This window comes from Pristis pectinata, chromosome 4, assembly GCF_009764475.1.
Source record: "Pristis pectinata isolate sPriPec2 chromosome 4, sPriPec2.1.pri, whole genome shotgun sequence".
In the NCBI taxonomy this organism is placed as follows: domain Eukaryota; kingdom Metazoa; phylum Chordata; class Chondrichthyes; order Rhinopristiformes; family Pristidae; genus Pristis; species Pristis pectinata.
Genome location: NC_067408.1, coordinates 77,810,165 through 77,836,140, shown reverse-complemented (window position 1 = coordinate 77,836,140; position 25,976 = coordinate 77,810,165). Strand labels below are relative to the sequence as shown.

Sequence of the window (25,976 nt, the reverse complement as noted above, 5' to 3'; positions counted from 1 at the left end):
TGAATAAAGAGCTGGATATCAACTAAAAGGCAGCAACTTGATTCACTTCACAGTTTACTTTGGAGTGACCTGAGAATGCATACTCTGGAGACCGCAGGGAAGATGAGAGGAAAGCATGATCTGCAAGCTTTCAAATGCACAGATAGGCACGTGCCCAGCCATGAACAGCACCTCCTCATTGTCCCTACGTTACTGTCGTGCTGAGTATGCTTGCCTGGCTGGGGATCTCTCCAACCATATTAAAAAAAAATTGCTCAGTGCTGAAAGGCAGCTGCTAAATCATCACACTCATACATCCTCATTGAAATAGCACACCAACCATCTAAAGGATCGTGGCGAACCAAGCAGAAACAAAGCAGCAGAAGAGACCGGGTACTTCCTCCATGCTCACAGTCAGGAAGCCAAATGCCTGTGTTGCACAGGAGCTTCTTCACAACAAAAGAGATGGTCATCACCACACAAACAACTACCGGAAAGGAAATGTGGAGACCTTGGTCAAGGAGTCAACATGGACATCAGCGCAACCAAACAGCTGCCTGTGGGGCTGGAGGAGAAGTGTTCCATCTGAAAGGCCCAAGTTAGTATGTGAACTCGTGTGGCAAAATGGGGATACACCACTGGATCTGAGACCTGTGGACACAATGAGGAATAGACATCTTTCGGTGTGATCACTATTTAAGGGCAGTCCCTGCCTGGTTCAAGATGTTACTGGGATCAACTGCCATACAATGAATTACATTCATCACTGAAAAGAACTACTTCTGGAAGGACACAGAAGTACTATTCCAGAGATGTGACTGATGAATAGTTTGGCGAATGCATGATCCTCACTTTGTCCTTCCTTAAATGGCATTCTGTAATACTGATCACGTGGTTCCAGAGGCTACCTTGATGAGTCAAGGCTCACTCCAAGACTTGCCTCTCAGGGTCAAATACCCACAGAAAAATTGTGAAATTGACTTAACATTTGGACATAGACAGATTTCATGGAAGGAAGCACTGCTTTCCCAACTGCAGTGCTGTTAGTGACAAATGAGCTGAACATTCAGAGAGTGCAGTCCTTTCTTATTCCTTCAGGAATGGAAAGTTGTGTTGCAATAATGGAGACTTCATTGAGTAAAATTCTCAGCATACAGATTCTTCACATGAATGACCAAAAAATTACCCTTGAGTATGTACTGCAAGCAGGCAGCTAGTAGCATTTATTGAGTAAATACATTGTGTGCTGGATGGATTTATCACTCAATCATGTATTTCTCCATGAGACCCAAGTTCATTACAGGCAATATTTTTTCTGATCTGTAAGAAATTTGTCTTTTCTTTGGCAAAGAGCAATAGACTGGAAAATAGTTAACCTCACAATTAGCAGTTAGCGTAACACTTTACAGCGCCAGCGACCCGGGTTCAATTCTGGCCGCTGTCTGTAAGGAGTTTGTACGTTCTCCCCGTGTCAGCATGGGTTTCCTCTGAGTGCTCCGGTTTCCTCCCACATTCCAAAGACGTACAGGTTAGGAAGTTATGGGCATGCTATGTTGGCACCGGAAGCGTGGCGACACTTGCGGGCTACCCCCAGAACACTCTACGCAAAAGGATGTATTTCACTGTGTGTTTCGATGTACACGTGACTAATAAAGATAAAGATATCTCTTCTTTCCAGAACAAATGAATTTGTGTTGGAATATGAAAGCACATGGACATTTCATTCATTGGGAGACGGTGGCAACTACTTGAAAAGAAAGATCAGTTATTTCAGTTTGGTGATTTAATTATATTTTGGCATGTTCTGAAATGTCAAAGTTGGTAATGTCATTAATGAATGACAACAGTTTTCAATGTTTTATGAAATTACATTATTCTGCTTGAATGTAATTGTTTATGTGACATATTAAATTGTGGTGAGCTGGCAGCAGTATAATTGTAATTTCCTCTAATCTAGGTAACATCACTGTCTGTGAAAGCAAGCACAAGTAACACAAGTACATCATCTGATATTTCAATTACATTGCAATCTCCAGTCAAATCATCTTAAAGTTTTTTTTCAAATTCTGCAGCAGCTCGAAGAAAATGGAGACTGTAGGACAATTTGTGCTTAACAAACAAAAACAAAAATCAAGATGCCACGTGAAACAATGATCCTGTCATTATTACAGTTGAAGAGGACACACTTTCTCTGCTATATAGTTCTACAGATAGGTCACTAGTAACTCACTAAAGTAACCACTCACCAAGACAATGAGTGTTAGCAGCTCTACAGTCACGCTAAACACCACATTTGCCTTACTTATCTCATGACCTCACAAACAATTTGCACAAAGAAGTTACTAAATAACAAACTTAAGTCAGAACCCCAATGTTTTTTTGCCAGTCATTCAGGAATCAGTACCTTACCAGTGGATCTACCCACTAATTTATTCAGTCTGCAGTCTTATAGTTCTCATGTAGAATGAGAAAAGAGTCAAAAGGTTGATAAATATATATTCTAAAGTAGTCAGTTATGGAGTCATAGAGGAATACAGCATAGAAACAGGCCCTTCAGCCCAACTCATCAATGCCGCCCAAGATGCTCAGCTAAGCTAGTTCCATTTGCCCGTGTTTGACCCTTGTCCCTCTAAACCTTACCTATCCATGTACTTGTCCAAGTGTATTTCAAACGTTGTTGTTGTACCTGCCTCAACCACTTCCAGTGGAAGCTTGTTCCAAATACACATCAGCCTCTGCATGAAGAAATTGCCCTTCAAGTCCCTTTTAAATCTTTCCCCTCTCATCTTAAACCACTGTCTTCTATTTTTTTGATTACCTTTCCCTGGTAAAAAAAGATGTGTGCATTCACCTTATCTATGCCCCTCATGATTTTATACACTTCGATAAGGTTAAATTCTAGTCTAATTGCTTTTAGTACAAATTATGTTCACAATAAGTCAATTAAAAAGTGGAAAGTGAAGACATCCCTTGAATTTCCACGGTTGCTCTATCTTCTTCTTAAGCAGTCATTCAGGATCAAGGATCACTTGCTTCCACTTCAATTTTGTGGATTCTGAGGTGGCTGAAGTGGTGAGGTGAGTTGGTAGCTGGTGAGGTGATGCATTATTTCCATCACTTCCGCAGGGCTTCTGTGTGCTCCTGAAGCATGGCATCAAGGTTGCTGCATGCAGTACAGCTTGCTGTGCATGTATTGCAGTTGTGCAAAGAGTCACAAATGAAGTGAAACTGCCAGTTTGTGAGAGCAACAAATCACTTGTCTACATAGTGTAGATTTCAAACTGACCATGTCTCAACCAAATGCTGCAAGTGCAAGCTTTGCAGTTTGCATGTAATAAAATAAATCTTTATTGAACAACTGCATGAAAATATCACTGTATCTAAATGTTTCTTTACCACCAATTAAATGCATTTTTTGGCAGTCACTTAATATTAGTGTTTCTGAAATTGGCAGTGCTGCGATTCTAACTTCTCAGCTTTTGATGACATTCAAATGCCATTTCTTATATTCTGGGTTTTTTTTGTTGCTGACCAAAGGGCAAGGATAAGTAGTTTCCTTTCCTACTTTCTAGTTTATTGTGATGAGATCTGGCTTCTATTTGAAAGTAAGCTTAATAGTCTGGATAGGATGTCTTTGAACCCAGAATGCTGCTATTAAGTTTTAAGACATAATCAAATCATTTTCTTTTGGAAAAACACTGATGTATTGAAGGCATGATAGCTGTCTCCAATACAACTGTGGTCAAAGGCATCAAGTAAAATTCCCTGATGTGCTATTTCAGCACAGTCATTAACCCTGCACCAAAATTGTGCTCAAAGTAATTTCACATGAATATCTCAGCCAGTCCACTCGCATAAGTAATTAAGCTTCATTAGCCTGGAGATTACACTGTGGGATACTGATGTGTGAATGCTTAAGCAGTCGTCTAAAATTCCTTTCTCACCTACTTTAGCAGTGATCTCAACCTACTGAAAGAGCACGGAGAAAGATTTCGGACAAATACATTAAGTGTCCGTAAATCAGTTTCTCATAATGTAATTAAAAGACCGTAGTTCACCACTCACCACTTCCTCCAGTTCTAGTGTCAAAATGGACAAGTTCTTGACAGATTGAACACAAGTCTGTTTGAAGTAGCTACTTACATTTGTCGTTCAGTGTACATCTTGTTCACACCTCTCCACTTGTCATCGAGCTCAGCCACTGCGTCTTGAATATGGTTAACATCTGCATAGGGGACACTCCGGAGAGCTGCGGGTTTCTGGCTGTGTACTGATGCCACTTGGCCCGAGAGCTTTTCCAATTGCTTTTTCACATTCTGAGTTTGGAAAAGAAATTGATAGGGTCAAAGAATTCAGTTTTACCCGAATGGATGAAAAGAGTTGTGGCTGTTGATAAAGAATATTGGGCAAAGATACATAAAATATCCATACAATATTTAAAATAGAACAAGTTCAACCATTACATCTCCTTTGGAAGCAGTACCATTGCTGTGCTGTGAATAAATCAGGATAATCGATGGAGAAAAATACTGCCAATGCACTTCTGACAGCATAAAGAGCCCTTTACCTGACAGTTGAAGGACTATACTCTTAAATGCCACGAGCAATAAGATCCAAAACACCATAATTGTCGAGATTTGGAACAAAATGCGTTTTCTCACACACCCAATTTATCTCCACCTCAGATTCACTTCTCTTAACAAATTATGAAACAAAATCAATGAATGTCTTTTAGATACAGGATCTGCCAATAAACCTTTGGTGATATATTTTCTTTGGAATATTTTATATACTTTAAGGAACAGTGAGATTATTGGGATTATGCAGGTATTGCAACATTTTGGTAGTCTTGCCATTTGCTGGTAATTTTATTATTTAATTTTGAACCAAAGTTGGTGAAAACATAGTGAAAACGTCATATCCTGTCCAACCTTGGGATTTAAAACCACAAACAGTAAAAAAAAGGAAAACGAACCATGTTGTGTTTAACAAGGCCAAACAAAGATGGAACAGGAGTAGACATTTCATCCCTTGAGCCTGCTCTACCCTTCAATAGGATCACAACACATTCCTCAAGTCCACTTTCCCGTCCCTTTCTCTTGCTGATTAGAAACCTATTTCATCTTTAAGTATACATAAGAACCCTGCTCCCACAGCTTTTCATGGCAAGGAGTTCCATAGATTCACGACTCCGAGGAAGTCCGCATCCCAGCAGCACAGTGGTACAGCTGATAGAGGTGCAGACTCACGGCACCTGAGACACGGGTGCTGTCTGTGTGGAGCTTGCAAGTTCTCCCCGTGAAACATCCTCCCTTACTGAGACGAACAATTAATTTTATTGCGAAGTAGATTTTATTTTTCTCCACTGTAAATGGACAAATGTCAATTTTGAAATCTTTTTAGCAATAACTTTGATTAGGTTGTGTTGATTTCAGAATCAGAATTATTATCACTGACATACGTCGTGAAATTTGTTGTTTTTCAGCAGCAGTACAGTGCAAGACATAAAAATTACTATAGTTACAAAATTAAATATTGCAAAAGAGGAATAACGAGGTAGTGTTCATGGAACATGACAATTGGTAATCTTAGCAAAGATATGGTGATATTAATCATGTAGTGACAGCAACAATCTCTCACTCAATGTCAGCAAAATGAAAGAGTTGATTGTTGACTTCAGGAAGGGGAAGGAGGGCAAACAGGTGCCAGTCTACACTGGTGGATCGGTGGTGGAAAAGAGTCAACAGCTTTAAATTCCTGGCAGTTAACAAATCGGATGACCTGTCCTGGGCCCAGCACATAAATAAAATTATAAGGGCACCAGTGCCTTTACTTTCTTTGGAGGTTAGGGAGGTTTGACTTGTCACCTATCACTCAGACAAACTTCTACAGATGTACTGTTGAAAGTATCCTGACTGGTTGCATCATGGTCTAGTACAGCAATTCGAATGTGCAGGTACACAAAAAGCTGCAGAGAGTAGTGGATTCTGCCCAATACATCACGGGCACATCCCTCCTCACCGTTGGTAATATCTGCAGGAGGTGCTGCCTCAAGAAGGTAACAACCATCATCAAAGATCCCCTCCATCCAGGCCATGCCATCTTCTAGCAGCTACCATTGGGCATGAGGTACAGAAGTCTGAAATCCCACACCACATGGTTCAGGAACAGCTACTTCCCTTCAACCATTTGGTTCTTGAACCAACCGGCAAAACTCTAATCACTACAGTTTAGCAACACTATGACCACTGAAGAGTCCTGAAGAAGGGTCCTGACCCGAAATGTTGACCACCTGCTTTTCTCCACGGATGCTGCCTGCATCATCGTGTTTTTCATAAGAAAAAATGGTATTGGTGTAAATAAATGGTTGATGGTCAACGTGGACTTGGTTGGCTGACAGGCCTGATTCCACACTCAATCTTTCTGTGACTCAATGAGCATGTGCAACAGGAATCGAGAAAGAGTGTAGTTCCTGTCCATTGTATTCCATTCCCATCTTCCGACTGATATGAGGTTTTGAATGCTCTGGCAAGGTACTTGAATGACATCCTGCTTATTCTGGCAGAGTGCAGTGAAACAGCTACAATGGTATGACTTCACTTCTACAAAATTCCTGCTTTCTCCATGACCTCGCTGTAAATATAAATCACATTTAATATCCAATGCCACAACAATAATATGGGTTTAAATATAAATTGTAACTAATAAAGTCAAAAATTATTAATTGAGCCAAAATTAATAACCTAACATAAAAAAGGCTTGCTTTCCCCACTGCCTATTGCATATTTAAGCAAAAGTCAAACCCAAGGTATCAGTTTCCCTTCATGGAAGGCACTTCTTTCAAAATATATGTTTTTCAGGACTTGGGCAACACTGGAATGGCCAGCATTTATTGTTCATCCCTAATTATCCTTCAGGTCATCAGGCATTGTCACACAAACAGACCAGGCTGCGTAGGGATGGTAACTTTCCTCTCCTTAGAGACATGAGCGAACCAGATAGGTTTTTAACCATGGACTATAGCTTTATGATCAGCATTTCTTATGATTAGTGAGTTTTTTAAAATTACATTTATTATAAATTGAATTTAAATTGCAGGGCTGTCGCTGGTGCGGTTTGTACTCAGGTCTCCGGTTGTTTTGCTCAGGCTCCTGGATTATTGGCCTGGTAACTGAGCCACTTTACCCTAAGGCATGAACTAAACTGATACTGTCCAGGTGTTGTGAACTTGAGAATGTGTTGAGAAACACTGAACTCAAACAGAAATCACACTGAGTAACAGTTTTATTTTAAGTTCTGTCACTTCCTCTTTAACCCCTGCTACAATTGACAAAAGAATTGACAAAAGTACCATGATGAGTTATAAAAATATAATGCATCACAAAGATTGCTACAAGGCCCCAAATGCATTTTCTTGTGTATCACAGACACCGAATTTTAAGCCAAGGGACCAAAAGAATCTGTGTGGGTATTTACTTTCCATGTTTTAATGGTAATTTCTCTCACACTAACTGTTCTACTTCCATAATCCTCCATTCCCCTATCAAATCTAACCTCGGAAATATTGCTGGCTTCTGCGTCAATCATTAACCCTGGAAATGAATTCTGCAGCCTTGCAGTTCTCCAAGGAAACAACCTTCCCCTTAGCTCCTCATCGAAATATTATAGACTTAAACCCTGCATTTACATTCTCAAGTGCTCAAAAATATGGAAGCACCGCATCTCTTTGCCCAAACGCAACATTTCCAAATTTTGAATATTTCTTTCATTTTGAATAAATTAAATGTATTGCTTTATAAATTTTTTTGTATTTGTGTCACCCCGGCAATCTACAGAGAAGATACAAGTTGGAATTAACCAACTCTCTCAAGCTACACATCACCATGCCAAAGCTGGAACGCACACAAGAGTGTCTTGATGCCAATATTACAACATGGCATTACTTTAAGGTTTTACAGGAATGAAAGCTCTTGAATTTGAAAGGAGTTATTTATTTTAGGAGTTATTTATTTTTCGTGGAGCGAGGAGCCTGACCCATGAAAAGTATCACAAGCTGCAGCACCAAATTGGACACTGCAGCTATGAAGGCTCATTAAAATTATAATGGGGTACAAGGGGATCAACTGTTTCATGTACTTCAGCTCCAAAGAGAAAAAAAAGTAACGCTAAGAATTGTAAATCTGTTGATAACAAATTAATTCCAGTATAATTACATAAACATCAAAAAAACTCAAAATATTGTATGATCAGAGGAAATGTACATGTTTACAGATTGCAATTTAGATGACTGGGAAGCTCTAACACTGAAGGTCATGCAAACTTGTTCTTGAAGCTTCACTACAGTAATGGACACTAATAAATTCATCAACACACAATTATTCTCTTTCTTCAAGGATGAGGTCTTTCTTCATCTGCAAGAAGCAGTTCATTTTGTTTGAACTGCAAAGGCAAACACTGATCTGTCCAGCATGGTAGGATGGATTTTAATGAGAGAACCATTAAGTTGAAATCTCAGACAAGATGGATTAAATGTGCTTTGCACTTCCCACACCCACAGATCCTTTCTCAGACATTGCTGATATTTTCAACAATGGGAGTATTGCTAGAATTTCAGAATGTCTGAATGAATACCTCATGTACCCCTGCTGTTTTGGGCCTTGCCATAATATTTTCAGGGATTGTGGAAGGCATTTGTATTGTTTATTTTAACAATTTAGATCAAAGAAATACTATCCTTGCACTTCCAACAAGAGCTGCAGAGCATTTATTTACAGGGACTAGTGCTGTACAGTTCGACATTCTATCTAAGAGTTTTCTGTCCTTATGCTGAAACGTATTCATGCAAAATATTATGCAATTAGTATATGTACCATGGAGAGAAGCCCACGCATTTTCCCTTTCATTCAGCTGTAATGGCTCAAACTATGGTTCCCCCAGCATGAGACATACCACCTAACTGCAGGAGCTAACACAATGCCTCAAAAGACAAGGGACACAATGACATCTCAATTCCATAGCACATGCACAATTATCCTCCACTGGCAATCGCAGTAAGAAGGACAGCACTCATCTACCTTGCTCCATGCACAAATAATGTGCAACATAATCAAAAAATAGTGCAAATACATTGGGGGTATGGCCACATTTCTGAGATGAAAAGACAGGTGAATAATTCAGTTCCAATCAGCATTTTCAGGTCTTGTGAGGGAAAAAAAGGCAGTCATGAAAACAAGCAGGTCAATCTCAAACAACTTCCCAAGGCCACCATGAGCTGCAACCAGCAGCATCTGGCCAACACAACAGAAGGGCGACTTTTAGTTTCATCTGAAGCAGAGGTATGGTGTTGGACTATTCAGGATGAGTGGGAGGAACAACTTCAGGAGGCACTGGTCAGACGAAACAATGATTTTACTGATTTAAAAAAAACATGCATTCAACTTTGGCGTTGAAGGGTGGGGGGGGGGGGGGGTCAAGGGGTGAGCAAACACAAAAAAACCACAGTCTGAAAATCCTAAAAAACTGAACCAACATTTAAAAGAAAATACATTCCATACACAAACAGATGCAGTATCACAACTTTTCACCCTTCGTGAGAACATTCTGACAGTGGGTTATACACAAAATAAGTCTTTTTTCTCTAAGAGAAGCAATTTCCTGATTGTGTACTTTTTTTAATTGCTGGGATTTAGGCATTGGTGGCAATAGATGCCTCTCCCTAGATATCCCAACAACAAGGTGGTGATCTGCCATTAAGAGCCAATGCAGCCCCTTGGGTGAAATTAGAGCATCATACAGTTTTGACCCACCAAAAATAGAAGCTTGACAAGACATTTCCAAGCAATGGTTCTGTGAGAGTTGACCAGAATTGTAGATGGAGCTGTTGGCATTCCCACATCCTTATCCTTGCCGGTGATAGACATCATGTGTCTGGGAGGTACTGTGGAAGATGCCTTCATGAGTTGCGACACTACATCTTGCAGCTGCTTTGCATCACAATGACAACATGCAAAAGGTAAAGGAAGTTTAAGGTCATGGATGGGGTTTTAATCAAGTTAGCTAATTGTACTGGATTGTGTTGAACTTCTTCAGTGATATCAGACTGCATTTAACAAAGCTGAAGAAGAGCATTCCAATACATTTGTGTTTGGCAGATGGTTGAAAGGCTTTGTGGAATTAAGAGGCAAGTCACTCACATGTCAGCTTTATTATTTTACGAAGAATAATAATAAATGGGACCGTTGTACTTATCTATGGTCAATAGTTCATAAGAGAACCATCACCTTATTCCTCTTCATGGAGCAGAACATGCATAAATTCTGCACGTGTTACAGTGTGCAAAATATATAACATGGTGTGATCAGGTTCAGTGCACCTAACCTCTCACTCCATCAATGGACTCAGTCTAGGCACAATTTGTCACTGCGTTGAGGTAAGCACGTGGCTGTATATCACACCTGGCACCATTGCTTTACACCTGCCATGTTTGGTTACCAAGACAGACCTATTCATTTCAATGGGGGTATCAAACTTCATTAGAAAAGTCACAAGAAAGACACCATTTTTGTTTCTTCTTTATCTCACAGCCATAGAGCACAAAACCAGGCCCTTTGGCCCACGATGTCCATGCCGACCTTTTTACCCATCTACCCTCTTCCATATCCTTCGCTGTTTAAGTTTTAGTCTAAATGCCTCTTACATGTAGTAATTGTATCTGACTCCACCACCTCCTCAACCAGCATGTTCCAGATATCAATAACTCTGTGTAAAAATCTTCCCTCCTACATCACCTTTAAAACTCCTTCCTCACACCTTCAAACTATGTCCTCTTGTTTTTGATTCCCCAACCATGGGAAAAAGGTTTTGATTTTCTACCCAGTCATTGCCTCTCATAACCTAATATTCTTCTGTTGGGTCACCCTTCAACCTGCTTTGCTCCCCAGGGAAAACAAACCCAGCCTATCCCATCTCCCCTCATAACTGAAAACCTCCAGTCCAGGCAATATTCAGATGAATCTCCTCTGCACGCTCTCCAGCTAAACCTCCCTACAGTGCAGTGACCAGAACTGCAAACAATACTGCAAGTGCAACCTAACGGGTTTTTATGTAAATTTACAACATAATGTCCCAACTCTTACGTTCTATTCCGCGACCTATGAAGGCAAGCATGCCACGTGACTTCTTCACCCTATCCACCAGTGTTGCCACTTTCAGGGAACTATGGACTTGGACCCTGAAGTCTCTCTGTTCATTGATTTTCCTTAGTGCCCTATCACTTACTGTATTCTGTCCTACCCCTATCTGACTTTCCAAAATGAATCACCTTGCACTTATCAGGATTAAATTCCATCTGCTGAAATCCACCCAGCTTTCTGATCTATATCCTGCTGTAGCCTTACTGGTTGTTTATTTAATTAGTTTGCACATGTTTCGGGTATTTTAAATGCAAGTTATTTTAAATGCTTTAAGTTATATTTTTAAAAATTATTAATTAATGTTTTTCAGCACATGCTGTCAGAAGACTTTCAGGATAATTGAAAGATGGATCTCAGGTTCTGCCTGGTTGTTGCTTGTGGCACCCTCAACTGCACAGGACAGCTGCAGCATTGAGGCCTCAAAGACATTGGGAGCAATGCAGCCATAAAAGCTAAGTGTGACTTCGAGATCAAGTGGTCTGAAATGACAAATGCATGGAGTAGATTGGTTTGCAGGAATCCTTGCTGCCACTGTCACAGATTGGGATGCATTCAGGCTGACCTGAAGCAAAAAGAGTCAGATCCAGATGGTCTTTGTTTGATAGATATGCAAGATCATCTTGACATGGTGGCTGATATTTGAGCAGATGTGGCCAACCTAGTCTTGTTCCTGTTCACCTCAATCACACGCATTTTTTTCTCATAACAAGTTGTCATATACTATACTTAACCTGCATACCACTGCAGGTCTCTTATTAAGGCATCTCATTTCTTTCTAAGTTCCCGTGAAAGTTTGCACAACAATGGCTCTCTGTCCTGCTTCCCAACAACATCACAACCTCGCCATTCCTACCTCACTTTTCCCCAAAGTTTCCTGACTTGTCAAAGCTTTGAACAACTTCACATTTTTTTGAAGAAATTAGCATGCTGATTTCTTTTTATGTTATGTTCATATATGTTCTGTGTAACATTGCATACTAAGGAGGAAGAAAAATGTTTCTTTTTTTAATACCAAAATGGAAAAACTAAATCAGAAACCACAATAAAACTGCACTAACAATTAAAATGATTTCAATCTTAACTTGAAAACTAAAGATGCTCCCTAGGAAAATAAGCACTCATTCTCTCCTTTCTAAACAAGAGGAACTGATATCTCATCCATTGCACACTTTACTCCTCCAGTCACACATCAGCAGAATCAGCACAGGCTGAGAAACAAACTTGGAACTTTCCCACATTACACAACTTGGACAGTCCCTGTATGAATTAATTGTGCTATCAAGGAAGCAATCTCTGCAAGGTAAATGTACAGGTTGTTGTCTTGACACCATGCCATTCGATGCTCCATTTGCTTCCTGCACTCTGCCTCCTCATCGCCCACTACGGTGGTGTCATCTGCAAACTTATAAATAGAGTTAGAGCAGAATTGGGCAACACAGTCATGAGAAAAAAGGGAGTATAGTAAGGGGCTGAGGACACAGCCTTACGGGGCACTGGTGTTGAGGATAATCATGGAAGAGGTGTTGTTGCCTATTTTTACTGATTGTGGTCGGTTGCTCAGGAAGTCAAGGATCCGGTTGCAGAGAGGGTTGCAGATTCCAAGGTCCAGGTGTTTGGAGATGAGTTTGTTAGGAATTGGAGTCCGACACAGATGTTCCTTTGTTATCCAGATGTTCCAAAGATAAATGCAGGGCTGGGGACATGCCATCTACCATGGACCTGTTTCAGCAGCAGGTGAATTACAACGGGTTCTTAGATCATAAGAATGAGAGGCAATTGCTCTGAAGCAAACAAAATCCTTTCAGGGATGGACAGGAAAGATGCAGGGATGATGCTTCTCTAGTCTGGGGTGCCCATGATCACAGTCCCAAAATTAAGGGCAAACCATTCTGTTCCGAGATAAGAAGAAATTTCTCCATCCAGAGGATAATATATCTTTAGAATTCTATACCCAAGGTTGCTGTGGAGGGTCAGTCACCACAGATTTAATAAATTGAGAGAAGTGAGGGTTACATGGTTCCCACATAAGTTGTGCTGAGGTAAAAGATCAGCCATGACCTTCATGAAAGGATCAAATGCCTGCTTGTGCTTCTTATGTTTACTGGGTCGCCAAAGGCATGCTCGAGTACTGATCTGCTGCATGGATAGCCCTGAAGTAGCCTACAGTTCTTGGCAAAGAAGATCTGCTGATGACGATCACGTTACAATTGGCATAATATCACCATGGTGAGGCTCATTACTTGCCACAAGATGAATGACAAACAGCTGTGGAGAAGGGGGAGAAAGAGAAGGTGAAGTTGCAATCTTGATAGTCTCATTTCACCCTGGGTTGCCAGCAACCTACTCATCTGGCTGCACTACCACAAGGGACCTCATCACATGCCTTACTGAAGTCCATTAGATAATATCCACTGCCTTGCCCTCATCAAGATCCTTTGTCACCTCCTCAAAAAAACTCAATCAAGTTCGTAAGGTATGACCTGCCCCGCACAAAGCCATGCTGGTTGTCCCTAAACTGACTGTGCCTTTCTGAATCCTCATAAATCCTATCCCTCAGTATCCTCTCCAATAGCTCCCCGACCACTGACGTGAGGCTCACTGGCCAAAAATTACCAGGATTATCCCTATTTCCCTTCTTGAACAAAAGCACAACATTCACTATGCTCCAGTCCTTCGGGACCTCACCTATTGCTCAAGGACACAAAGATCCTTGTCACAGCCCCAGCAATCTCCTCAGTTGCTTCTTTCAATATTCCAGGAACTATCACATCAGGCTCTGGGGATTTATCCACCTCAATGCTTTTCAGAAGACCTAGCACTACCTCCTCCTCCATCTCAAAATGTCCCAGCACATTAGGTATGCCACACTTTGTTTTCACTATCCTCCAAATCCCTCTCCTCGGTAAATACTGATGCAAAGTACTCATTTAGTACCTCAGCCACTTGCATTGACACCAAGCACAAATTCCATCCTTCATCCTTGAGTGGACCTACCATGTCCTTAGTTATCCTATTTTTCTTAATATAAATATGAAATGTCTTGGGATTCTCCTTGACCCTGCTCGCCAAGGATATTTCATGGTCCCTTTTGGCCCTCCCAATTATCTGGTTGAGCACTTTCCTGCTATCTTTATTTTCCATAAGGGCCCAGTCTGATTTTAGCTTCCTAACCTTAAATATGCTTCCTTTTTCTTCCTGACTAAATTTAGGACCTCTCACATCATCGAAAGTTCCCTTACCTTACCATCCTTGTCTTTACTCCTTACCAGGACAAGCCACTCCTGCTCTCTTTCAACAGCTGGTCTTTAAATAACTCCCACAAGTCAGACGCGGACTTATCCAACAGCAGCTGCTCACAATCAATGCCCCCTTAGCTCCTGTCTTATCCTCTCATAATTTGCCCTCCCCCAATTTAGTACCTTCCCACAAGATCTAGTTATATCCATACTCGCAACTATCTTAAAACATAATGAGTTGTGGTCACTATTCCCAAAATGTTCACCCACTATCAGGTCTGCCACCTGGCCTGGCTCATTTCCCAAAACTAGGTCCAGTATCTTATCTCCTCTCGTTGCATTCTTCACATACTGCTTCAAGAACCCCTATTGGATGCACTGAATAAATCCCAGCCCATCCAAGCTTCTTGTATTGAATAAGTTCCAATCAAAACTGGGGAAGTTAACATCCCCCACTATGACAACCCTGTTGTTTCTGCACCTTTCCATAATCTGTCAACATGTCTGTTCCTCCACCTCTAAGGGACTATTGGAGGGCCGATAGTGTAATCCCATCAGTGTAATTGCACCTATCCCATTTTGAGTTCCACCCAAATTGCCTCTGTGGATGAACCCTCGAGTATGTCCTCTCCAGTACTGCTGTGACATTCTCCCTTGTCAGTAGTGCAACCCTTGCACTTCTTTTTACCCCCACCCCCTCTCCATCACATCTAAAACAACAAAACCCAGGAACATTAAGAAGCCAGTCATGTCCCTCACGCAACCAGGTGTCTGTAATGGCAACAACATTGTAATGCCATGTACTGGTACATGGTACATGGCATGTACAAGAGCTGGTCATTGACTTCAGGAAAGGGGGCAGTGTACATATACCTGACTATATCAATGGTGCTGAGGTCGAGAGGGTTGACAGCTTCAAGTTCCTGGGAGTGAACATCACCAACAACCTGTCCTGGACAAACCATGTGGATGCCATGGCCAAGAAAGCTCACCAGCGCCTCTACTTCCTCATGAGGCTAAAGAAATTTGGTTTGTCCCCTTTGACTCTCACCAACTTTTACCGATGCACCATAGAAAGCATCCTATCAGGATGTATCACGGCTTGGTATGGCAATTGCTCTGCCCAAGACCGTAAGAAGCTGCAGAGAGTTGTGGACACAGCCCAGCACATCATGGACACCAGTCTCCCCTCCTTGGACTCTGGCTTTACCTCTCGTTGTCTTGGTGAAGCAGCCAGCATAATCAAAGACCCCACCCACCCAGGACATTCTCCCTTCTCTCCTCTTCCATTGGGTAGAAGATACAGGTGCCTGAGGGCACATACCACCAGACTTAAGGACAGTTTCTACCCCACTGTGATAAGACTATTGAACAGTTCCCCTATACAATGAGATGGACTATGACCTATGACCTCACGATCTACCTTGTTGTGACCTTGCACCTTATTGCACTGCACTTTCTCTGTAGCTGTGACACTTTACTCTGTACTGTTATTTTTTTTTACCTGTACTACATCAATGCACTCTGTACTAACTTGATGTAACTGCACTGTGTAATGAATTGACCTGTAAGATCGGTTTGGAAGACAAGTTTTTCACTGTACCTCGGTACAAGTGACAATAATAAACCAATACCAATACTGATCTAGGCTCTAAGTTCATCCTCCTTACCAATACTACTCCTCGCATTGAAATAAACACATTTCAGCCCATCAGTCCCACCAGTTTATCAGCCTGCCCCTTGCTGTCCTTCCTTTCAGTTTTACTTGTCGCACCATCTTTCTTGCTCTTATCCCTACCACCTGTTGCCCTGCTGCTGTGGTTCCCATCTCCCTGCCACTCAAGTTTAAACCTTCCTGAGCAGCACCAGCAAACCTCCCAGCGAGGATATTGGTTCCCCTCCAGTTCAGATACAAACTGTTTTTTTTTGGACAGGTCCCACCTGCCCTGGAAGAGAGCTCAATGATCCATAAATCTGAAGCCCTCCCTCCTGCACCAGCTCTTTAGCCATATATTGAACTGCACAATGCATCTACTTCTCACCTCACTGGCACATGGCACAGGTGGTAAACCTGAGAATACGACCCTGGGAGTCTAGCTTTTTAACTTTCTACATAGCTCCCTAAAATCACTTTGCAGGACCTCAGCCCTGCTCCTGCCTATGTCATTAGTACCAATACTGACCTCAACCTCTTGCTGCTCACCCTCCCCCTCAGAATGTCCTGTACCCACTGTGAGACATCCTTGACTCTGTCATCAGGGAGGCAACACACCATCCTGGAGTCTCAATTGCAGCTACAGAAACACCTGTCTGCGCCCCTTACTATCAAGTGTCCTATCACTATCACTCTGCCTGACTTCACCCTTCCCTTCCTCAGAGCCAGGCACAGTGCCACTGACCCAGCTACTGCTGCTGGCCTCTGAAAGGTCATCCCCCCCAACAGTATCCAAAGAGATATGCCTGTTATTGAGGGGAATGGCCACAGGGGAACCCTGCACTGTCTGCCAACTCTCCTCACTTCTTCTGGTGGTCACCCATCAGTTTTAGTGAGGTGGTCATTTAGTGACCACCTCACTAAAAAAACTCTCATCTATGATATCCTTGGCCTCCCGGATGATCCTGAGTACATCCAACTGCACCTCCAGTTCCTTAACTCGGTCCGTCAGGAGCTGCAGCTGGGTGCGCTTCCCACAAATGTAGACATCCGGGAGACCACGAGGTTCCCTGACTTCCCACATCTTGCAGGATGAGCATTCCATTATTTAATCACCTTTGTGCATTCCTCTTGGTGGTATTTTCTATGTACCTTGGCATGCCTGGGTGGTTTTAAGCAGCACCTATCTGGTGACAGCAGTTTGGTGGCTGGGAGGCTACTCTTCGAGGTCTGTGGAAGGACTTCAAGGGCTATCTGAGCAACTCAAAGCCTCCATTGCCAGCTTTGGGCTGCACAGGTTTGTGATGTGGCAACAGCAAGGGCCTTAAATTTCTTCTGCTTTTGTGTCATTTGCAGGAACTTTCAGGAATAATAACTATGTTAGATCATCCACATTTTGCATTGGCAGTCCTTTAAACCCATGCTTAAAGAACATAAAGAACGTGCAGAGTTATGTGCTCCTTCACTGTCCCTAACGACCACAGTCACATGCTGGTGTCTGCCTCATTCACTGTCTGAAGACGGGTTGCCTGCTTCTGCTGTGGATCAGCCTGATACGGGTCGGTCCTTGCCAGCTTCTATAACACGTGAAAATCCTATGGTTCTGCAAAAGGATGAAATTGTTTAAAAAAAGAGGTCCCCTTCTCATGGCCCATTCACTCAATTATGCTATTTCTGGTGCCTGCATGTTGAAGATGAGTGTGGGGGTCTTACACTGGTTCTGTATGGGATTGTGGAATTTTAATCTTGTCACCAGTGGGTGAGATGAAGCAAAAATGATGATGAAAGTAGAGAGAGCCCTCTTCTTGTTACTACCATCAGGGAGGAGGGTACAGGAGCCTGAAGACCCACACTCAATGATTCAGAAACAGCTTCTTCCCCTCCGCCATCAGATTTCTGAACGGTCCATGAACCCATAAACACTACCTCAACATTCCTTTTTTTTTTGCACTGTTTATTTTGTGACTTCTAGTAATTTTATGTCTTTGCACAGGACAACACATTTCACGTCGTTAGACAGTCATAATAAATCTGATTCTGATTCTTTGTTCTGCAATGGGACCTTTGCACTTGCATGAACCTGCTTGAAGAATTGAGGTGTCAGGGAGGCTCCTTTGATATGTGGAGACCAGATGTGGGTCAGTATTAATAATCCGTGACAAGGATCGATTTAAATACCCTGTCTCTGGGTGTACGGTGGTGCTGAGCTGTGGGGAAGGAAGTTTAGTACGACTACCATGAGACCACCCTGGTGCACATTATTCAGCTGCAGAACATACTGATGACATGCAGTTTGGAGCAACTGCAGGTCAGGATTAAAAGCAAGCGAAACAGCACGATCTTGAATGTAGTCACCTTGAGGGAGGACCGCAATTAATATTTCACCGACCCAGTGTCACTTCCTTTGGAAGGCACTTATTACTCCAAGTAATATGCAGCAGGAGAGATTCCCCAACTGCTGTCAAACTCTGCAGTGCTCTTTCAGCCATGACCAGCACATAGCAGAACTTTGAACTTCCATTGCAATTCCCTGCTGTTGATCGGCTTGTGCTATATCCTCCACAACAGACTCACTCCGAATCATGCTGAAAGCTGCAATATTACATGCTCCTGGTCTGGATGCAGGCCAGTTGACGTTCAATCACATGCAGTTCCTATTGCTCAAATAAAGCATGAGTAAACTGCAATCCCAGTGTCCAAAATGGTGGCTCTATGTATTGAGTGACAGTCTCTTCATTTTCATTCTCCTCTAGTGCTTTGAATGTTGCCTGGTAGTTCACGACTATTGACAAGAAGAAAAGCACTAGATCAGGCTCTGATAAGAGGAGGAAATTAAACAAGTAGGTGCATGATTACACTATCTGTAGCTTGCAGATCAGAACGGATTGTGGAATGAAGGAGTAAAGTGGGAAGGTGGGAGAATTTGCTATGCATGTTCCTTCCACCAGCTCCCACCCTGATGATGATCGTGGACTCAACTCTAACAGTGACCACCATCACCTCCATGTATCTATCTCTGTTCCTTGGTGCTGCTGCCTCTGGTGGCGTGTGTTGATAGTGTATTTGGCTGATGCACCCAACAAGGTTGAATAATGGCAGTGTTTGCAGGTTATGGGTGTGATTCATACACACAGGTTAGGAAGTTAAGAACTGTGTAATATCTGTCTGTTAGCTGCAAATACTGTTGGATAATGAGTGATGAGAGTATGGTGCAAAGAATAGTGTCTGAGGCTTTTTGTGCAAATAACAGGAGTGTGGTTTTTCAATGCATATTTACTCACCACAATTACAAATGAAATTACTGAACTCGGAGTATGAACCCTGCTCCGTGCTGAATGATTCCTGGTATTGAATTGCACAACTATCTCTTCCACTGTCTACTAGAATACCTTCTGGCCCCTTTTAAGGGAAAATATACCTCTGTCCTCTTACTGCACCAAGGCCTCCAGTACTATGTTGGACAACCATGTGTCTTTCTATGTGCCAAGTCAATTTCAGTTTCATTTGCTGCCAACATAATGCAGCCTCCTTTTAAAAGGGGCAGGCTGGCTTTCAGATCAGGATAGATTTAACTGGTGCAAGTCACTCACAAACCCTAACACTTTCCTGCAGTGATGAGACATTGAGCTGTGCAGCTGGTGCTGGCTGCGCACTGAAATCGTTAAATTGAGCAGGGAGCACAAATTTAGCAGTGTTCTGGTTGAATGGGAATGAGATGCTTGCACACAGCAATCCCTGCATGTTTTTGGGGCTGCTCAATCTTGTCCCTCTTTGACTTTTTAAAAAAGATTTATATATTCATACAACAAAGGAAACAGCTTGAGAACAATTTCACCCCAAGTTTAATTTCAGCCACAGAAAGGAGTAGCTTTACAATTTATGCACAACTTTCTTCCTTCTACCACAATATAATGACAATGATAAACGCACTTATGAGGAAAAAATATTCATTAAACTCAAATCAAACATATCTCCTATTTTTTTCCCCATTCTAACATCACAGGAATGTACAAGGATCATTTGTAGCTGCAGGAGATTTATTTCAGGAGAAGATGGAACTGTGCCCATGACTGCATTGCTTGACAATTTATTAGTTCAGCTAAATTAAACCTAAGGCAATAGTTGTGTGTAACCAGAGTAATCAATATCATTAAAGTTGATGTCGGCTGTAATCATATCAGATATATGTAGAGAAACAAGTGATTAGTTGTGGACATAAATCAGGAGTAGTGTGTAATGAAAAGAAGTTCTGGTTGCTAAAAAAAATTGATGTAAAGCATGGAGGTCAAGAGTGCTTAGGCCAAGCCAGAGCGAGATCAAGTGTACACCTCATTACAATGGTTAAATACCAGAAAATTAGAAATCACATATGGGTCATAAATGGAGAGTGACTTTTAAAAGGAAGGGAAAGACACTGCATTTACAGATTGTTGCTATGATAAAGAAGCAAAATGGACCTTTTTTAAAATGATAAGAATCCAATCTTGCAATTTGTAAGGATTCCTTTTGAAGGTAACTTGCAATGCACATGGCATAAAAGTGAAATTATATTTTCAGACCTCCATCAGAGTACCGCAATATTTAATCAATGGATGGGCTGAGGAGGAAACATAACTGAGCATGGCTTATGTCTACACTAAGATCAGATACCGAAGACTAGATTTGAGAAAAATTACATTACCAACTATCCAGCAACAGCTGAAAACAGCAAAACCTTCCTGCATTTTTTGAACAATATGAATGACAACTGGGGCAGTTGTAAATGGGCAAGCACAGGAAGAGAACAGAGTGATTAACTCAAGACGAGTCACTGGTATCACAACACATTCAGAGTTTGAAAGCTAGTAGATATTATTTCAATTGCATGGTTCATCACGTTTAGAATTCCGCAAACAGATGTGCATACCACACTTTCGAAAGAATATTCCGGTCTTTAAGGCCAATAAGTCATCCTAACTCTACCTACCTCCCAGATACGATGTGATAATTGCAAATGAGGTGTTGAATTATAATGGAAAGCAAGATTCTATTCCCTTGAGATAATGAAGAGTGATGATGTAAAAAAATAATGAAATTTATAGGAAAACCAAATTAGAGAAGAAAATTAGGAATGCCCCTTCTAAAGGTAGAATGGAAAAATCGGTACAATTAGCAAAAGAGAACTCAGGAGAGGGCAATGTTTCAAAAAAGTCTTGCTTTAAGGAGATCATAAATATCAAATCATGTGAGGTGCTTACAACTTTACAAGGGAGGAAGGATATTTGAGGATGTTGAAGTCAAGTTGAATATTTATAATTAAATAATTATATTTCCTCCTGCAATTCACAAAATTAATCTAGCAGACTTGATGGGCAAAATGACTCCTGTTCCAATGCAACCAGCATCTCCAGTTATATGTCAGACAGTTCCCAAAGCTATACATAATGGCAAAGCTGAGTTAGTCAAAGACTGGAACAAATTTGTTAATGACAGCACCTAATAAATATGAGCTTCATAGCATTCTTCTTCTTCAATTTTTCATGATTGATTATTGCATAATCTTCAGTTAACTTGGCTCTATTTAATGATGTTCACCCAGTGTGTCCTACCTTTAAACAAGCATCCTGCTTGGAGAAATCTTCAAAGTCCTTGGCTTGAAGCTCAGGGGAGTTGAGGAGAGCCTCCACATCACACACAGCTTTGTGAAGCTGGCGTATCTCTGCCAGGTAGGCGGAAGGCACATAAGAGGGTTCAGGCAGTATCCTTTCACTCAGCACAGTTACAATGCTTTCTTCGTAAATATTTGGCTGGTGTGAAAATACAACATGATTTTCAATGGGAAAGTAATGAGATTTGAAACAACAAAATTGCATTACCTAGGTTGGCAAAACCACATAATTCTGCAAAATTACTTGACCTTATTGATGCTGAGGGCACCATTATGAAATATGGCATTTCATCTCTCTGAAAGTGGTCCTTCAAAGATTCCTTTAACATACATTTTCATATATAACCAATTTTCTTGTTGGACTGTCTGTACATTGATTTCAATTATGACAGGAGTTCGGAAAATAGAATGACATATCAGATTTGAAGCTTGTGAACTAAAATGGATATGGCTTTATTCCAGCTGGTACAGAAACTGCTGTGAAAAAGAGTATTCCTGTTAAATATTAGATTCCAATGTTTATGAAGAATAAATAGTCATTTCTGTGGAATAGAATTTGCAACCGAAAAAAGACTTTTTGTTTCAGTGAAGGAGTTACATATCACAATTTAATCTGAGCAAAGTTAAGTCATTCATTGCTTGTGCCAAAGAATTTTTTCAATCATCTCATTTGTTATCTGCTCTAACCAATTTCCTGACTCTTCCAAGTATTTCTTTATCCAACTTTGTAAGCAAGCAAACAGGCTTCATTACGAGGTGGGAATGTGCATTGCTAATGACTTAACTGAGCTCCAATCATTATTTTAATTTTTGACAAAGTAAGCATCTGCATTCAGCTCAAACTCAAATAACTTTAAAGATTCAGCCAGCCTCTTAATTTTCATTTTAATTAGTTGACTGGTTAGCTAACTTAGTTTAAAAAAAAATCACTCAACTACAGTGATGATGCATCATATATTTGACAATCTTAACCCATCCGTGCATCAGCTAATTTTAGCAAAAACTACTGAAATAAAATGGCATGAGCAGAACAATGAATCAGGACTTGAGAAGCAAGGTACTCACTGGGAAATGTGAAAGGCAAATTGGGAAAAGGTACTGATTAGATTCTTACATCTTAAAATTAGAAAGACGTGATGCAACATTCAGCATGTTTGTGGAAACACTGGTGGAAATAGCAAAATTTTGAAACAACAAAAATTGCATTACCTAGGTTGGCAAAACCACATAATTCTGCAAAATTACTTGACCTTATTGATGCTGAGGGCACCATTGTGAAATATGGCATTTCATCTCTCTGAAAATGGTCCTTCAAAGATTTCTTCAACATACATTTTCATATATAACCAATTTTCTTGTTGGACTGTCTGTACATTGATTTCAATTATGACAGGAGTTCAGAAAATAGAATGATATCAGATTTATTGTCTCTTGTCTACCCACAGAAGAAGAATTGTGGAAATGAAGGTTCAAGTACCATGCAACTTTTTCCCACCTAAAGAGGTATAAGAACAATAAGTAGATTCTATCTAATTGATGTTACTTCCCAAAATAATAGTGCAATTCTCTATTCCCTGTCAAAAATGTAACAGGGCTACTCAGAATCTGAAGTGAATCTCATTTCATTTATATCCCCCAATTGTGTGAAACATTTTTACTTCATTATGCAAGATCTCTCAATTTTCATCTTCAATGCTGAGAATAAAGTAAATGGTTCAAAGAGCTCATACTTCACCTCAACAGGGCAATTATTTACAATAATTTTGACAAAAGAACAAATCATGTAATTCAAGTGATGAGTTATGCATTTGTTAAAATCAAGAACTATTACCTCTACAACATCACATGGAGCTTATATTGACATGAAACTTTTATGTGGCTCAGAGATTAACATTTTGTCATTTACTTCAAACAGATCAAATGCATAGCAACGTCCCTAATTTTCAAATAGTGTTTATTAGCTGCTGTTTGTAAATGGCTTAAGCATACTTAATCAAGCAAGTGTATTTACCTGTATTTTTCAAGTAAATCTAATTGCTTGATTTTTTTTCTTACGTTGGCACGAAGAATATCTTAAGTGAAACAAAGTATGTAATGCTGCAGATTTATATTGCCTTTCTAATAATCTGTAACATGAATGCAACAAGATATCATGTAAAAGAGCACAATGATAAAAGCCAATTTAATGTTTCTCCAACACATATGCACATAATCAGTTCTCTCTTGAAGCAGGCGAAGGAAATGGAGATAGAAAGGTTGAGGAGTTGAGTTAAGAATTTGAGGAGGTATAAAGGACAAAATCATCATCAGGTCATGAAGTCAACACTTTTCACAACCTATACATACATACATACCTGAATTACAACTGCCCATCCTCACATGCAAAATCCCTAGATTCTCTTCCGAATCCTCAATTATGCAATATGGATCTGTTGATATCACAAAACAGCCATCTCTTTCAGCACAGGTATTGAACCAGTTCCATTTGAAAGGGATTAAAAGGATTTTGTTGAAGAAATTCTACTGTGTAATCAATAAACCTTTCCTTTTTTCAAATGTGGATGGATCTGGAATCCATTTCCAGTATTTCCCATTTTATTGCCACATACTCTGATCATAGTGGACCACTTTCAAATTATGCCTGAAGAAGATCATTGCATCTACAATTTAAGCAGTGATGAGATTATATATTGGATGTGCAATACTTGATGGAAATCCGTGCAAAAACATTATTATGGTAAAACTGAATATAAAACAGATCTCTAAACAAAAAAGATTTCCCAGCACCGAGAAAAATCTTGCACATTGACCAAAATGCCTTTAAGCTTCGGATGCAATCCCTAATTTTGCTCAGTTAGGGTATCTTGGTTTGAAAGCTGTAAGGAATTCAAATAGTACTAAAGCTTCAGGGTTGAGGTGGGAGGAGGGGGATGGGGAGTGTGGTGTGTCAAATTAATGTTTATGCTTCTGATTATCCTGTTAAACTGTGAGACAGCTAGAAGTGGAGATACAAGAAACAAACTGCCAGAGGAACTCAGCAGTCGAGTGGCATAAGTGAGGGGAGAGGAACTGCCAACAGTTCAGGTCGAGACCCTGCATCGCACTGAGAGCGAAGAGGGAAGATAGCTGATATAAAGAGGAGGGGTGAGACAGGGGCCGGGAGATGGACCAAGGTGGGGCAAAAGACAACAGATAGAAGGAGACAGTTTGGGGGGGGGGGGTGGGCGAGGGGGTAGAGGGGACCCGGGGGACAGAGGCAGGTGGGTGATAGGTGGAGGTGGACAAGAAATAAAAGGAGGGAGATGGAGCCATGTGTGGGGAGGGGACGGTGAAGGGGAAGACGAAGGCTTTCGGTTGATAAGTGGAGACATGACGGCTACAAGTGCTGGAAACGTATAAGTAAGGAAAATGATAATGGGAACCATTAAGGGAGAGATAAAGGGCAAATGGAACCAGATAAGGGAGGGGATTCGGTGGGTGAAATGTGTGTGTGTGGAAGGTGGATAGAACCAGGAGGGAGAGGGGGAAGGGGAGGGGGAAGGGGATAAAAATGGGTGATGAGGATCACAAGGGAGGGTATGGGAAAGGAAACAAAAGTGGGAGGACAAGCGGTGGATTGGAAGGAGAGAGAGAAGGTGGGAGAACACAGGGGGTAGGGATCACCCGAAATTGGAAATTTCAATGTTCAGAGAATTGGGCACTACAACTGTCTGATTGAGAAAGAAAGAATTATTCCAAAGGTTTCATATCCCAATCAGCACCCTTTAAAGGAAAAGCATTTGTGGGATGTTAGGAAGGGACAGGATTGAGCTGCCAATATGTTCTACTGATAAACAGCCTGCTGATACTGACTGCTGTAGGTCATACATGAATAATGGTTACTTTAGTCAAGATATCAAAGGTTCCTGTGGAACTGTGCTCAGAGAAGGTAAATGTTTCACAATAATTAACAGCTTAGCGCAAAGGAGAAAAAACAGTACTTCATCCATGGAGACACAAGAGATTCTGCAGATGCTGGAATCTGGAGCAACACACACAAAATGTTGGAGGAACTCAGCAGGTCAGGCAGCATCTATGGAGGGAAATAAACAGTCAACGTTTCGGGTCGAGACCCTTCATCAGGACTCCCGATGAAGGGTCCTGATGAAGGGTCTCGACCTAAAATGTAGACTGTTTATTTCCCTCCATAGATGCTGCCTGACCTGCTGAGTTCCTCCAGCATTTTGTGTGTAGTACTTCGTCCACATTGGCTTAATAGTGTTCTATGA

The 25,976-nt window shown here is 41.1% G+C and overlaps 1 protein-coding gene across 3 annotated transcripts in view; it reads right to left on the bottom strand.

Moving 5' to 3' along the window:
• dmd (dystrophin) overlaps positions 1–25,976 on the bottom strand; it is a 1,415,828-nt gene that overhangs the window by 656,815 nt on the left and 733,037 nt on the right. For all 3 annotated transcript variants that reach the window (XM_052015085.1, XM_052015086.1, XM_052015087.1), the window contains exons 43-44: positions 21,650–21,847; positions 4,123–4,295 (exon numbers count right to left, since the gene is read on the bottom strand). In XM_052015085.1, the coding sequence (XP_051871045.1) occupies positions 4,123–4,295; positions 21,650–21,847 (371 nt within the window). The remainder of the gene's footprint in view (positions 1–4,122; positions 4,296–21,649; positions 21,848–25,976) is intronic.